General features: G+C 40.3%; 1 protein-coding gene across 2 annotated transcripts; it reads right to left on the bottom strand.

The window, feature by feature from the left end:
• Positions 1-211: 211 nt before the first annotated feature.
• Positions 212-9,339, bottom strand: MANSC4 (MANSC domain containing 4). 2 transcript variants are annotated; one of them, XM_023752264.1, is made up of 4 exons: positions 8,597-9,339; positions 4,315-4,449; positions 1,008-1,215; positions 661-858 (listed from the first exon to the last, which is right to left on the bottom strand). In XM_023752264.1, the coding sequence occupies exons 1-4, from the start codon at positions 8,823-8,825 to the stop codon at positions 759-761; spliced, it is 672 nt and encodes a 223-aa protein (XP_023608032.1). In that variant the 5' UTR covers positions 8,826-9,339; the 3' UTR covers positions 661-758. The 2 variants fall into 2 exon arrangements, with proteins under 2 accessions (XP_006086828.1, XP_023608032.1); XM_006086766.3 differs by having other exon boundaries at positions 212-1,215.
• Between the last annotated feature and the right edge of the window lie 4,348 nt (positions 9,340-13,687).

The raw sequence follows: 13,687 nt of genomic DNA, 5'->3' as shown, positions 1-13,687 counted from the left end.
CGCCACTTAGCCAGAAGCCGGGTTCATGGCGCAGCGGTGGTGGCAGGAGCCTCTCATGCCTCCGTGGCAGTGCTAAGGATGTCCGACTGCCAGCAGAGAGCAGGCCTAAGCCGTCTGTAGGACATCCCCCAAGAGCTCCCTGTGCGAGAGGGCGCAGGCGAGGCTGAGGGACACCCCCCCAAGTGCATGATTTTTGTGCACAGGGCCTCTGGTAGAAGTATAATGGTTAATAATAGTTTATCTGACTCAGAATTATGAGGATTCAGGGAGTTAATAAATGTATAGCATTTAGAACCATATCTCTCACATGATGCTAAATAACTGCAGAAGTCAGAATTTTAGAAAATTGACAGAGAATACACTATTCAAAAAAAAGTAAATAATAAAAAAAAGCAGTTCTGTTTATCAAGCATCAGTATGTTTTTTTAGACATTGGTAGTGGTGGGCATCCCATGCAATTATTTTTGAAACAAACTGCCCTTGTCTTACACAAAACTAAAAATGATACTCTTGAAATCTTACAATCTCTTACAACTTTTACTATTAAGAGTTCTCCTTCAGAATGTTACATTTTTTTCCTTTGCCTGGATCCTGACTTTCTCTGTCCTGGTTTATACTGGCCCTGCTTCTTTCGACAGCATCCAGATGCCAGGATGACTATACAGCAGCAAAGAAAGAGGACAGAGGTACAAAGGGCCACAGGAATCAACCACGTCTTTGAAGTCACAGATGTCCCATCCGGTGTTTTGTCTTCGTTCTCAGATGTGTGGTTCCTGCTGTTGTACCCTTTGGTTTTGTTCAGTAACTGCTTGCTGCTGTTGAGTCGGGATGGAATGGGCATATGAGAAAGTTTTGTGTCTATGGGCACAAAGAAAGGAGAAATAGTCTTGTTATCTGGATTGTTGATGAAATCAGCACTGGGTGACACCTTATTTTTTTTTGTGGCAATGGAACCATTCAGGGAAATTAATCTTGCCCAAGAATCTGTGGTTAATTCCTCGGAATACCTGGTATGGGTTGCGTTAACCAACTCTTGATGTGTGGTTGATGATGGAGCCTCTATTGATGTTAGCATTTGGTTTATCATGGTGGTTTGTTGTTTATCTAAATTCATAGATTTTAGATTTCTTAGTCTGTCCCATCTATCAGATGAAGAACGGGTATTTAGATATGTGGGAGGTGATTGTCCAAAAACCAGCAAATCTGGATCTATACCTGAAAGATAAATAAGGCATCATTCATGTTATTTCTATTTTAAAAGAAAGGACCATATTCCTGGCTGTTGTGACTCAGTGGTTGAGCTTCAACCCAGGAAGCAAGAGGTGACCAGTTTGATTCCCTGTGAGGGCACATGCCTGGTTGCTGGCTCGATCACAGCAGGGGTGTGTGCAGGAGGCAGCTGATCGATGATGTTCCTCTCGCATCGATGTTTCTATTTATCCCTCTCCCTCCTCTCTCTCTAAAAATCAATAAAAACTTTTTTTTTAAAGAAATGACCATAAAATACAGTGTGGAGAAGTCTCAGGTTTTGCTGGTATGAGTTATTGAACTAAGATAATTGCTTACTTCTGAATGGCTTAGAAACATACTGGCCATATTTGAATTTATCTTAACTTTCCAGGACATTTCCTGTTATGAACAGATTTAGCTATATCATGGAGCGTACTTCCTGTCTGCCAGTGCTTTGGGGCAACAATAGTGAGTGTTAGTGCAAGAGCTACAAAAACAGTAACCATTTGAGAGATATAGCACTTTTAAATAAACAAAGTAGGTCCTGAGCCTGGCCAACATGGCTCAGTGGTTGGGTATCGATCCATGAACCAGAAGGTCACGGTTCAATTCCCATTCAGGCAGCCCATCAATGATTCTCTCTTATCATTGATGTTTCTAACTCTCCCTCTCTCTGAAATCAATAAAAACATATTTTAAAAAACTAGGCCCTGAGCAGTGTAACTGTATTCAAATCATGAGCAAAACCCTAAATTTCACCCCTTTCCAGTGCCTGAGAGCCCTGATTTTGTCTTCACTATTTTCTCTTATCTTGTAAACTAACTCCTTTTCTTCTGACTTCAGACCAGTGTAAATATTGCTTTGACTTTAAATGGGAAGAAAAAACTCTGAGTAGCTTTCCAATAGTGTCTGATAGCAATCTCCCTCCCTGTGCCCCTCTCCTCTCTCTTCCTCCCTCTCCCTTCCCTTCCCCAAACATTCCTACATCCATTTCCTTCATTTCTGACTTTAGTTTTTGCCACCTTAACTATTCTGGCAAAATTATGCTTCTGAGGTTATCAGTAGTTTCTCGTGTTTGGATCACCTGTGTCTCATTGCTTTGGCTTCCCTCCTGTCCTTGATATTGCTGGCCACCCTTTTAAAAAACTTCTTCCATGACTCTCAGGAGAGTACCTGCCTCTCATTCCCCACCCCCCCCCCCCCCGCCCCTTCCTTTTGCTGGTTCTTTTCTTGGTCCCAACTGGTTGTGCAATTTTCACAACCTTTAGTTCTTGATCTTCCACTGTATTTTCTCTTCATCTCATACCCACTCCAAAGAGAGTATTCTCATCAACTGTCACCACTACAATGATAGCACTGGAACCCACATGCCAGTTTCTTCCTCTCTCCTGAGTTCTGATCTCATTTCTCCTGTGTTCTACTGGAGGCAGACACGTCCTGTCATCACTGCACGTCCCCAAAGCCAGCGTCATTTTGTCTGCCTCTGTCTGACACAGTAGCATCGCCATTCTATCATCACTCATGGTGGAATCTGCCAGCCAAGTGATTTTGATTCCTCTCTTCTTATATCAAAAAAGTAATGCCATCCAGTTCCTTCCCAATATGCTGGTCGCCATCCCTCCTCATCCTTGCACCTCCCATGATCTTGTCTGGATCCACTGCCTCCCTGACTGCGTTGTCTAACCTGCATCCTGCATAGAGTTTTCCTAGGCTCAGAGCACCAGACACACCTTGAACAATGGCATTTTATCATTAGGTACCTTTTATAACTCTACCCCACCCACAGCCCTTCTGTTACCTGGCATACCCTACCTCCCCCATATTGTCAGTGCAGCCCCAGACGTGCCCTGTTGTAACCCCACCAGTGTTCTTACTTTCCCGTGGTGTGACGCAGAACTCCTTGTCCTGGCTCTTCCTTGAAGCCTCTGAATTATCTAGCTTGCTTTACTCTCCCCTTCTTCTGAGCCTTTGTACTTGTAAGACTTGTCACATCAACTAGATTTTTAAAAATTAAATTTAATGGGGTGACATTTGTCAACCTGATCATATACAACTAGATTTTTAAGGAGATTGAAGGCAGATACATGCTGCAGTCTTCTGCAATGTTGAGCACAGCCTGCACATTGATAAATGACCTCCTTTGTATTTTAATGATAAAAACCTATTCTTTTTTATGTTTATTAATTTGCACCTGAGATGATTATATACATGGGAAAAGGACACTTAAAATTTTTTTTCTAAAATAAAATATAATGGTTGTCTTAGGACCAATGATATGTTAATACTAGAGGTCCAGTGCATGAAATTCGTGCACTGGGCGGGGGGGCTGTCCCTCAGCCCAGCCTGCACCTCTCCAATCTGGCACCCCTCGGGGGATGTCCGACTGCCAGCAGTCGGACATCCCTCTCACAATCCAGGACTGCTGGCTCCCAACTGCTCACATGCCTGCCTGCCTGATTGCCCTAACCGTTTTTGCCTGCCAGCCTGATCACCCCCTAACCACTCCCTTGCCAGCCTGATCGACGCCTAACTGCTCCCCTGCCGGCTCGGTTGCCCCCAACTGCCCTCCCCTGCCGGCCATCTTGTGTGAGGGTGTGATGGTCAATTTGCATATTACCTTTTTATTATATAGGTTATGTAAGCCTTGGTGCAGTCGTTGCCCCTGACATCCACCTTGGTAGAGTCTGTGTATGCATTGTCTACAGGCCCCAGAATTACCGTTTAGCTTTCTTTTATTTCTTAGTGGTATCCTCAGTCATAGCAGTAGAAATGCCTATCTACTTTGGCTCCTGATGAGGGCTCATGTGATCAATGAAACATGATGCTTAACCTCTTGTTCAATAACTTGATTTGTTATCACCTGGGATAAAGTCATCATTGCTGAACATGTCAAACTAAAGGGGATTTCCTTTTAGTTTTCTATCCGGGGTACTAAAAACCTGTCTGCCTGAGTGCCCAGAGTTCACTGAAAAATAATGATTTAGGGATTCCTTCGTGGCTATTGCCAGCTAGTTTCTAGGTCACGTGCCTCTACTAGGATATTACCAACATTCCTCTAAATACAAACAGAATAGAAACCATTACCGTCCGTTACGTTATATAAAATGGCACTGGTTCCAGGCTCCAATATGCAGCTTTCCAGCGTCGGGCAGTGGATATGGAGGCAGTTGACATTGTCGTGCATGGGATCGTGGTAGAAGACAGCCAAGTTACAGGCAACTGGAAGGGAACAGGCAAAGTACCTCTGCAGTGGTCCTGACTTCTGCCCCTTTGATGAGCTCTGAGAACATATTTCTTTCAAGAACATCGGGTTCACATGTGAACTATAATAAGTGTCCTTTTAAAAGAAAACACCTACAGATTTCTTCTAAGTCATCTTTCATATATTCCCTCCCACATGGGATCACCTAGAACAGTGGTGGCGAACCTTTTGAGCTCGGCGTGTCAGCATTTTGAAAAACCCGAACTTAACTCTGGTGCCGTGTCACATATAGAAATTTTTTGATATTGGCAACCATAGTAAAACAAAGACTTACATTTTTGATATTCATTTTATATATTTAAATGCCATTTAACAAAGAAAAATCAACCAAAAAAATGAGTTCGCATGTTACCTCTGACATGCATGTCATAGGTTCGCCATCACTGACCTAGAATCATTTCCCAATCCCATGAAAAATTCAATTGGCTACAAAAACTTCTGAGGATATGGATATATATTCAGATTTCTAGGCGCAGTAGCCCTCTCGGAATGCTAAAGTACTGGAGTTCACCAGAGAAAGAAGTGGGAAAATGAAGTGACAACTACTGAATCAGAAGAGGGAATAACAGGAAGGGCAAAAATCGCAATGACTACACTACTGGGTGGGGCCAGATGGTGGGAAGGCAGCTGGCCTTGACCCTGACTGCAGGTGTGCTCTGGCCCTATGGTGCAAAAGCACATCCAATGAACAGCACAATCAGTGTCCTTCGGGAGTAGAGAGAGAAGAATGTCAGCATTTGGATTTTAGCAATTTCCCTCATGTTCAGAAGTAAATTGATGCCATGAGAAAATGCTGAGAAGGTGCCGCCTCTCCCTGCCCACTCCCCCCACCCCCTCAGTGAAGGTGTCTGGAATTAGAAGCATCTCTTAGAAGTACATTATTTGCTCATCTTATCTCCCTTTTTCTAAGTAAGATTACTCCTTAAAATATATGGTATTATTGCTGGAAAACCTAAAGTCATATTTGTTTTTTGTTTTGTTTTTTATTTTTTTATTTTATTTTTTAATATATATTTTATTGATTTTTTACAGAGAGGAAGGGAGAGAGAGAGAGAGTTAGAAACATCGATGAGAGAGAAACATCGATCAGCTGCCTCCTGCACACCCTCTACTGGGGATGTGCCCGCAACCAAGGTACATGCCCTTGACCAGAATCGAACCTGGGACCCTTGAGTCCGCAGGCTGACGCTCTATCCACTGAGCCAAACTGGTTAGGGCTAAAGTCATATTTGTTGAATGCAGATCTTCAGTCTGTCCTCCCTAACGTGCAACATATATTTCCCTGCTGCCGTGGAGTAGGAACCACTTGATAGGGAATATCCATTGGCCAAAAGGTATCAACTCCTCTAATAAAATAAGATTACAGAGCCATGGTGTACTATTACCAGACCTCAGCAATGCTGAAAGCTGCTGTGGAATTGCTGTTGCTGAACCTGTACTCCTGTGTAAGGTGATCTGTGGGAAGTGCCTGTCCCCCATTACTTCTGGGACATCCATGTTTCTGCACTGTGTACTTTTCCAGTAGGAGAAAGAATGGGATAAAAGTCAGTAATACAGCCCTAGCTGGTTTGGCTCTATGGATAGAGCGTCAACCTGTGGACTGAAGGATCCCGGGTTCAATTCCAGTCAAGGGCACATGCCCGGGGTTGTGGGCTCTATCCCCAGTAGGGAAAACGCAGGAGGCAGCCGATCAATGATTCTCATCATTGATGTTTCTATCTCTACCTCTCTCTTCCTCTCTGAAGTCAATAAAAATATATTTTTAAAATGTCATTAATACATTGCTAATACATTACAGATTACAAACACATTCCCTGAGGCTGTGCTGTAAAGGCTAAAGCAGTGGTTCTCAACCTGTGGGTCGCGACCCCTTTGGAGGTTGAACGACCCTTTCACAGGGGTCGCCTAAGACCATCGGAAAACACATACATAATTACATATTGTTTTTGTGACTAATCACTATGCTTTAATTATGTCCAATTTGTAACAATGAAAATACATCCTGCATATCAGATATTTACATTACGATTCGTAAGAGTAGCAAAATTACAGTTATGAAGTAGCAATGAAAATAATTTTATGGTTGGGGGTCACCACAACATGAGGAACTGTATTAAAGGGTCACGGCATTAGGAAGGTTGAGAACCTCTGGTCTAAAGGAAAGTAATAAAAAATATTCAATTTTCGACATTAAATTTCTGATAAGAAAGTTGGTGCTGTAGGGAACAGTTTTTACATCTCCGTGTACATTTGGGGTCCCCTCTGAGCAGGTTTGCTATTGCAGGATTGTGGCATTTTTAAGATCTGGCTTCGAGCTGAAAACTGGGAGGTGTGTTTGTGCCCTTTCTTCTGGAGAAAGACAGTCACAACTTGGAAGCCACAGGATGCTTCCTGGAACTCGACTGGATGCTTGTACTGTCCTGAAGGTCCAGAGGCCACGGCTTCCCTTGTGTTCAGAGGTAAATTGATACCAGGAGAAAATGCAGAGAAGGTACACCCTCCCCCACAGCCTGTCAGTGAAGGTGTCGGGAATGAGAAGAATCTCTAAGGTGAAAATCTGGGCCCTAGCCAGTTTGGCTCAGTGGACAGAGCGTCGGCCTGCAGACTGAAGGGCCCTGGGTTTGATTCTGGTCAAGGGCACATGCCTGGGTTGTGGGCTTGATCCCCAATAGGGGTGTGCAGGAGACAGGAAGCAGCCAATCAGTTATTCTCTCTCATCATTGATGTTTCTACCTCTCCCTTTCTCTCTGAAATAAGTAAAAATATATATTTTTTAAAAAGCCAAGTGGCATATCAGGGGATACCTGTATTTTTTTGAAAAACTGGATTGGCTTACCTTTTCAAAAGATTTCCCTTTAATAAATTAATTGCTCTCCTCTGTGCCTGATTAACTTCTGAGGACTTAGCCCAGTGATGGCGAACCTATGACACGCCTGTCAGAGGTGACACGCGAACTCATTTTTTTGGTTGATTTTTCTTTGTTAAATGGCATTTAAATATATAAAATAAATATCAAAAATATAAATTTTTGTTTTACTATGGTTGCCAATATCAAAAAATTTCTATATGTGACACGGCACCAGAGTTAAGTTCGGGTTTTTCAAAATGCTGACACGCCGAGCTCAAAAGGTTCGCCATCACTGACTTAGCCTGTGACAGCATCGCACACTGTGGTCTTTTGACAGTTTTATTTTTTATTTTTTTGACAGTTAGTTTAGATTCTCCAAGTAACTCTAATTTGCATTCCAAAAATCTTACATGCATAATTGGATAGGAGGCATCGGCAATTAACAAGTCAGAATCAAACCACGGAAAGAAAGTGTGGAACAACCAAGAGAAATAATTTAAAGTGGTGTGTAGCTTTGTTGCTTCTTTCTAAGTAGCTTTAACATCTTGGAAGAATGAAAAATAAATGAAAGAAGTCTTTAGACAATTGTAAGTTAAAATTCTGTAACAATGAAATATTTTCCTAAGTACAGGCTTCTGTGGATGTTCTATGGATGACATTAAATCCTAATTCTGGATTGCAGACTAAACATATCTGTTAGGATATTTTGAAAATTAACCTCTCTCTCCTTTCTTCCTTATCTTTTTGTTTTTCTATTTGACATATATCTCCCTATTTGTTTCAAAATATGAATCCAATCTAAATTCCTGTTTAATACATCCCACATTTGGTCAACACAAGCAAACACATTTAAAAATTTTGAACTGATACCAATATCACCAAAAGAACTTGGAAAAGGAAATTATTATAAATATTTGTAAAATTAAATATGCTGTTTTGGGCTATAGGAATATTGTTAGTTGACACTTGGAGAAATATTTTCATTTCGCACTTTAGTGAAGGAAAGAGGATTCTCTGTTTCCTATAGATTCCATAGCATTCGGGGTCATGGCTAGGTTTGTAGATCAAGCCTACACTGTCCCAAATGGCAAAATCAGTCTCAATGTCTCTCCATCCCCCCTCTTCTCCTTCATCTCAGGGCATCTTTCCTAGTTGTTTTCAACTGTTCACTGGACCCTCTGCCCAGGACTCCTTACTTAGGTCTTCATTTTGGAAGTTTCCTTTTAGTTTTGCTCAGGCATATCATTGACACTTACCATCCTTCCTCAGACAGCAGCTCCTACTGCATTTCTGGCCAGTGCTTTCAGAATAATACCTCAAGAACTGAGCTCCCATCTTCTGAGACTCCTCCAGGTCAACCAGAAGACCCGGGAAGCGACGGATCCAGCAGTCCCTGTAAAAAACGGTGGGTGAGCAGAGGGCGTCTGAAGTCCACCCCATGCTTAGGAGCAAGATCACATCTGCTGCCACCACGGCCACATGCATTTCCCTGGTAAGGAGATTCGGCAAGAAGTCTGACGTCCAGGCAGAAGCTGGAGCTGACCATCAGGGTTTAGGGCAGTTTCTGGGCTTCGGGGCTGTTGCTAAGGAACAGCTTCCTTGGAACTCTCCTGGAGGGTCACGTCCTAGAAAAACGAGGCTGTTCTTTGACTGCATATTGATTTTTCTTTCGTTTCTTCCCAGTTGAATCCCAGGTGAACATTTGATTTGCTGGTGTTAAATTCTGAACACTTTTCAGGCCATTTCAATACTTTGTCCTTTAGCCTCTTAAAGACGTGGGTTCTCTCCTCTCCTTTTCTTCTTTCTCTGAAAGTGAATCACCACAAACACCTTTTACTAAGTAAATATAAAGGCAAGTGGAAATCCTAGCCAAGTGTCTTTCTGAAGACAACAATAGTTTAGTCATTTGACTTCAGATAAAGGAGGGATCCATTTCACCAGAAACAAGACATCATTTTGTAAGGAACTTGTGTGACTACAGACTTTTTCCCCCCAATCTCTTTTTCCCCTGGTATAAAATTTTTGTTTTCACTTAAAAAAAAAAAGAAAAAGAAAAAGAAAAGAAAAGAAAAAGAAACCTTGAAAGTAAATGAAAACTGAAAATAAAATTAAAGTTTTTAATTTTGCTGTGATTTTGAAAACATTGAATATGGATCCTGGTCACTTCTCAGGCCGAGGCATCTTTTTGCCAAAGCCAGACAAAAGCTTTCTTAAAAGAAGACTACAAAGATTCTGCAAAAGGAACAGCCTCATAATGTAGATGGAATGCAACACCCATTAAGGTGTATTGTCCAATCAAAAATAAAAGGTATAATTCGAAATGAAAATTATGAAGACGTTCAAGTTGGGAGTTGTCTGATCTGCTTTCTGATATTCACGTTTGGAAGTTATAAAGTAGCCTTCTTGGTGAAGCCGATTCATAAAGACACAGTATCTCTGATTGAAGCAGAGGAGTTGCAAAGAAATGTGCATTAGGAAAATGGTAAAGTGTTTTTAAATTTCTAAATATTAATAAAATTACTTCCATGGCAATGCTAACCATTGAACATATATTAAAGGCAGTGAAACTAGCCTCTCTTTCATGAAGACTGTATGTTTTATGTCCCAGGATATTCAAGATGACATTAGTTCAAAGCATAAAACTTGCTTTTTTTGGTTTCCATTTTACACAGAGCATCAGTGGTAATCAGCTTCGGGCATAAAGTACTACTCTTTTTTTTCATTCAAGTAAACTTTTCCTATCCTGGGATCTATATTTCTTCCCTACTTTTTTGCACAATGACTCATTCACTGACTTGACAGAAATTAACATTCTTTGAACTTTCATCTCACCACCTGTTTCCTAATAATAGCCTAACTATCACATCTTTTGAGTTTTAGAAACATAAATATTAATAATCAATAATATAGAGGAAAATATTCAAAAGACTGAATAACTTTAAAAACAAAACATTTGCCCTACCTGGTTTGGCTTACTGGCTAGAGCATTGGCCTGCGGACAGAGGGTCCCAGGTTCCATTCCGGTCAAGGGCACATACCTAGGTTGCATGCTCGATCCCCAGCCCTGGTTGGGGCTCATGTGTGAGGTAACCAATTGATGTGTCTTTTTCACATCGATGTTTCTCTCTGTCTCTCCCCCTCCCTTTCATTCTCTCTAAAAACCAATAGAAAAATATCCTCGGGTGAGGATTAAGAACAACAAAAAACGTTTACTTTCTTCCAGGCAATAATTACATTATGTGTTAACTCCTAACCTTTCATAAGCCACATAAAATACACTGAAAATGATATATATTTTATTCTAATGAACTCATAGAAAGCAAGTTTCAGTTGCTTACCTGCAAACAATCTGACTATTCAATCTGTTCCATGGGGAGAGGGGAGACAAGCTCCCTAATGGCAAAGCAAGGAGCAGATGAACAAAAAATTACCCCTGTTTTTCTATGAGATTGCATCGCTATTCTGGTTAGTTCATGCCCTGGGAGCATAAACCAGAAAGACTGCTTTCTAACCTCGTAACCTCCACATCTTTCATCACATCAAATGTAGTTTCTTTTGTGTGATCTAATTCCTTGACATTCTCATGTTCCCTGCAGGGATAGTGGAACAATCCACAATTGTTCAGTCCTTTTGCTATCGAATGATGTTCAAGTGAAGGTCAAAGTTGCATTTTGGAGGGGGACAGTGAGGGTGGGGTGGGGAGAGGACATCTGTAATACTTTCAACAATAAAGATAAATTTTAAAAAATTAAATCTACAAATTCCAATGTAAAGGCATGCTTCAAAATTTTGTAAACATTTTTTTGGTGGTTGCATAAATATTGAGCCTTGGAATGAGTAACTTCTTAAAGCCAAGTATTTTGAAAAGGAGAGCTGGAACATGGACCACAGGGCACAGGGAGGGTTACACAACGGGCATAGCGATGGGGCCCAGCCACATCTAGTCTCAACCGTGCCCATGTGAGATGAAATTGCAGAAACCAGAAAGCAACTACAACTCTGAATAAAACATTGCTAAAGAGCTTTGAAATACCCAGGATCTTTGCACTATTGCCGTGCGGTGATATATTGTACTTATTTCCAAGTGGGTACTCTTGAGAGAGGTTCAAAAATTAGATTTCTGCCTTAAAAGCCACTCATCTTTCCCAAGAGCCTGGTTCAGTAGCTCTGGTGTGGGAAGCAGAATTCTTATTTTTATAAATAAGTGCCCCAGATGATTTCCTAAGATGTTTGAAAAGCACTGATATAGGTGATTGAAATAAATGGAAGTTTTGTCTCTGTGTAGATGTTCAACCTAGTTTATATAAAGCCATTTTAAGAACTGTGCTACTTTAAATTGCTCCATATGCTTTAAGAAAGGAAAATTTGACTTTGCTTGTTAAAACAAATAAAAAAGTTGTCCTAGCCCTAGCTGGTTTGGCTTAGTGGATAGAACGTCGGCCTGTGGACCCAAGGGTCCTGGGTTCGATTCTGGTCAAGGGCATATATTTCAGTTGCAGTCTCCTCCCTGGCCAGGGCCCTGTTCGGAGCAAGTGCAGGAGGCAACCAATCGATATGTTTCTGTCACATCGATATTTCTCTCTGTCTTTCCCTCTCTCTTCCACTCTCTCTAAAAATCAACGGAAAAATATTCTCGAGTAAGGATAAAAAAAAAGTTTTCTAGGAATATTGAAGGGACTGAAAAATAAAGATAATTTTTAAGTGGTAGTGAAGTAATAGCACAGGTTTACTAAATTCAAAAGATGTTTGAAAAACAGTCAATATTTCATCCTTATTTTAAAGATGCTAATTGTGTATTTACTGAACATTTTCATTTCATCACTTGATAAAATTGATGCAAATTTTAAAGAAATCAGGTCTGAGAAATATAAATGTCATACATTTTTTAAAAGTGTTTGCTTTTATTAAATTGCTATACATTCATTTAAAAGAACCAGACCATATAGAAAAATATAAAAAGAAATAAAAACTATTCAAGATCTTATAATCTTAACATTTTGGAAAATCCTTCTAGGCATCTCTAAAAAACAGATGCATGTACACAATTTTGCGTGAATGGATTCATAGTGGTTTAGAACCTGTCTTTTTTTTTTTTTTTTAATCTCCACCCGGGATATGTTTTTACTGATGTTTAAAGAAGCAGAGAGAGAGAAACATTGATGTGAGAAAGAAACAGCCATTGGTTGACTGCTGTATTTGCCCAACCTGGGATTGAACCTGCAACCTAGATATCTGCCCTGACTGGGATTCGAACCCACAACCTTTTGGTGTATGGCCACTGAGCCACACGGCCAGTGCTAGAATTTGTTTGTTTGTCTTTTAATCCATTATAAATTTATATTTTTCAGTGTCTCTAAAGCAGCGGTTCTCAACCTGTGGGTCGCGACTCCTTTGGGGATTGAACGACCCTTTCACAGGGGTCGCCTAAGACCATCAGAAAACACATATATAATTACATATTGTTTTTCTGATTAATCACTATGCTTTAATTATGTTTAATTTGTAACAATGAAAATACATCCTGCATATCAGATACTTACATTACGATTCATAACAGTAGCAAAATTACAGTTATGAAGTAGCAATGAAAATAATTTTATGGTTGGGGGTCACCACAACATGAGGAACTGTATTAAAGGGTCGAGGCATTAGGAAGGTTGAGAACCACTGCTCTAAAGGAAGATGTCTACATCAAAAGTTGTAATCGCTCTATGATATTTCATTCTCTGTATGTGTGAAAATTTGCTCTGCACCTCACCTTCCTTAGCTCTGAAAGAGTATAAAAATAGTACTGCAGTCTGTGTAAAGCCCAACGGTGCCTGGCACTATTATGTATAATGATAACATTCAGTAAATGGTAACAGCAATTATTATACATTGTTTCCCAATTTTTTTATTGTTAAAGCAAAATTAAGATAAACATCTTGTACATTTTCCCCCATTCTAGGTCAAAAGGTATATTTTCCATAAATTCTTAAAGAACTAGACTAACTCTGTGTTTGACCATTATTTTAGCCTTCTGTAAAAAAGATGGTGATGTAAAGTGCTTGAAGTGAATCATTGCTACCACAAAGGCCTGTCTTTGTTATTCAGTGATCAGTCAATAACAGATCTATAAAATTATGCCTTCAGGTATATATAAGCAATATTTTCATGAGCTTAGACATAATATTTTACATCCTTTGTAAATAAAAGACTTTATATTGCTCTTCTAGTTTAACAGAAAGCTTACTGTGAGCTTTTTAAAAGACTCAATCTTTTAAGATGCTTCCAGTACTAAATGATGTTATCCTGTCGGGACCAAGAAGCTTACAGGATCAGTGCCCAGTGTTGTCAAACTAACACCC

Source organism: Myotis lucifugus, unplaced genomic scaffold (assembly GCF_000147115.1).
Source record: "Myotis lucifugus unplaced genomic scaffold, Myoluc2.0 scaffold_30, whole genome shotgun sequence".
In the NCBI taxonomy this organism is placed as follows: Eukaryota; Metazoa; Chordata; class Mammalia; order Chiroptera; family Vespertilionidae; genus Myotis; species Myotis lucifugus.
The sequence above is the reverse complement of the archived record's forward strand: the minus strand, read 5'-3'. Positions and strand labels throughout refer to the sequence as shown.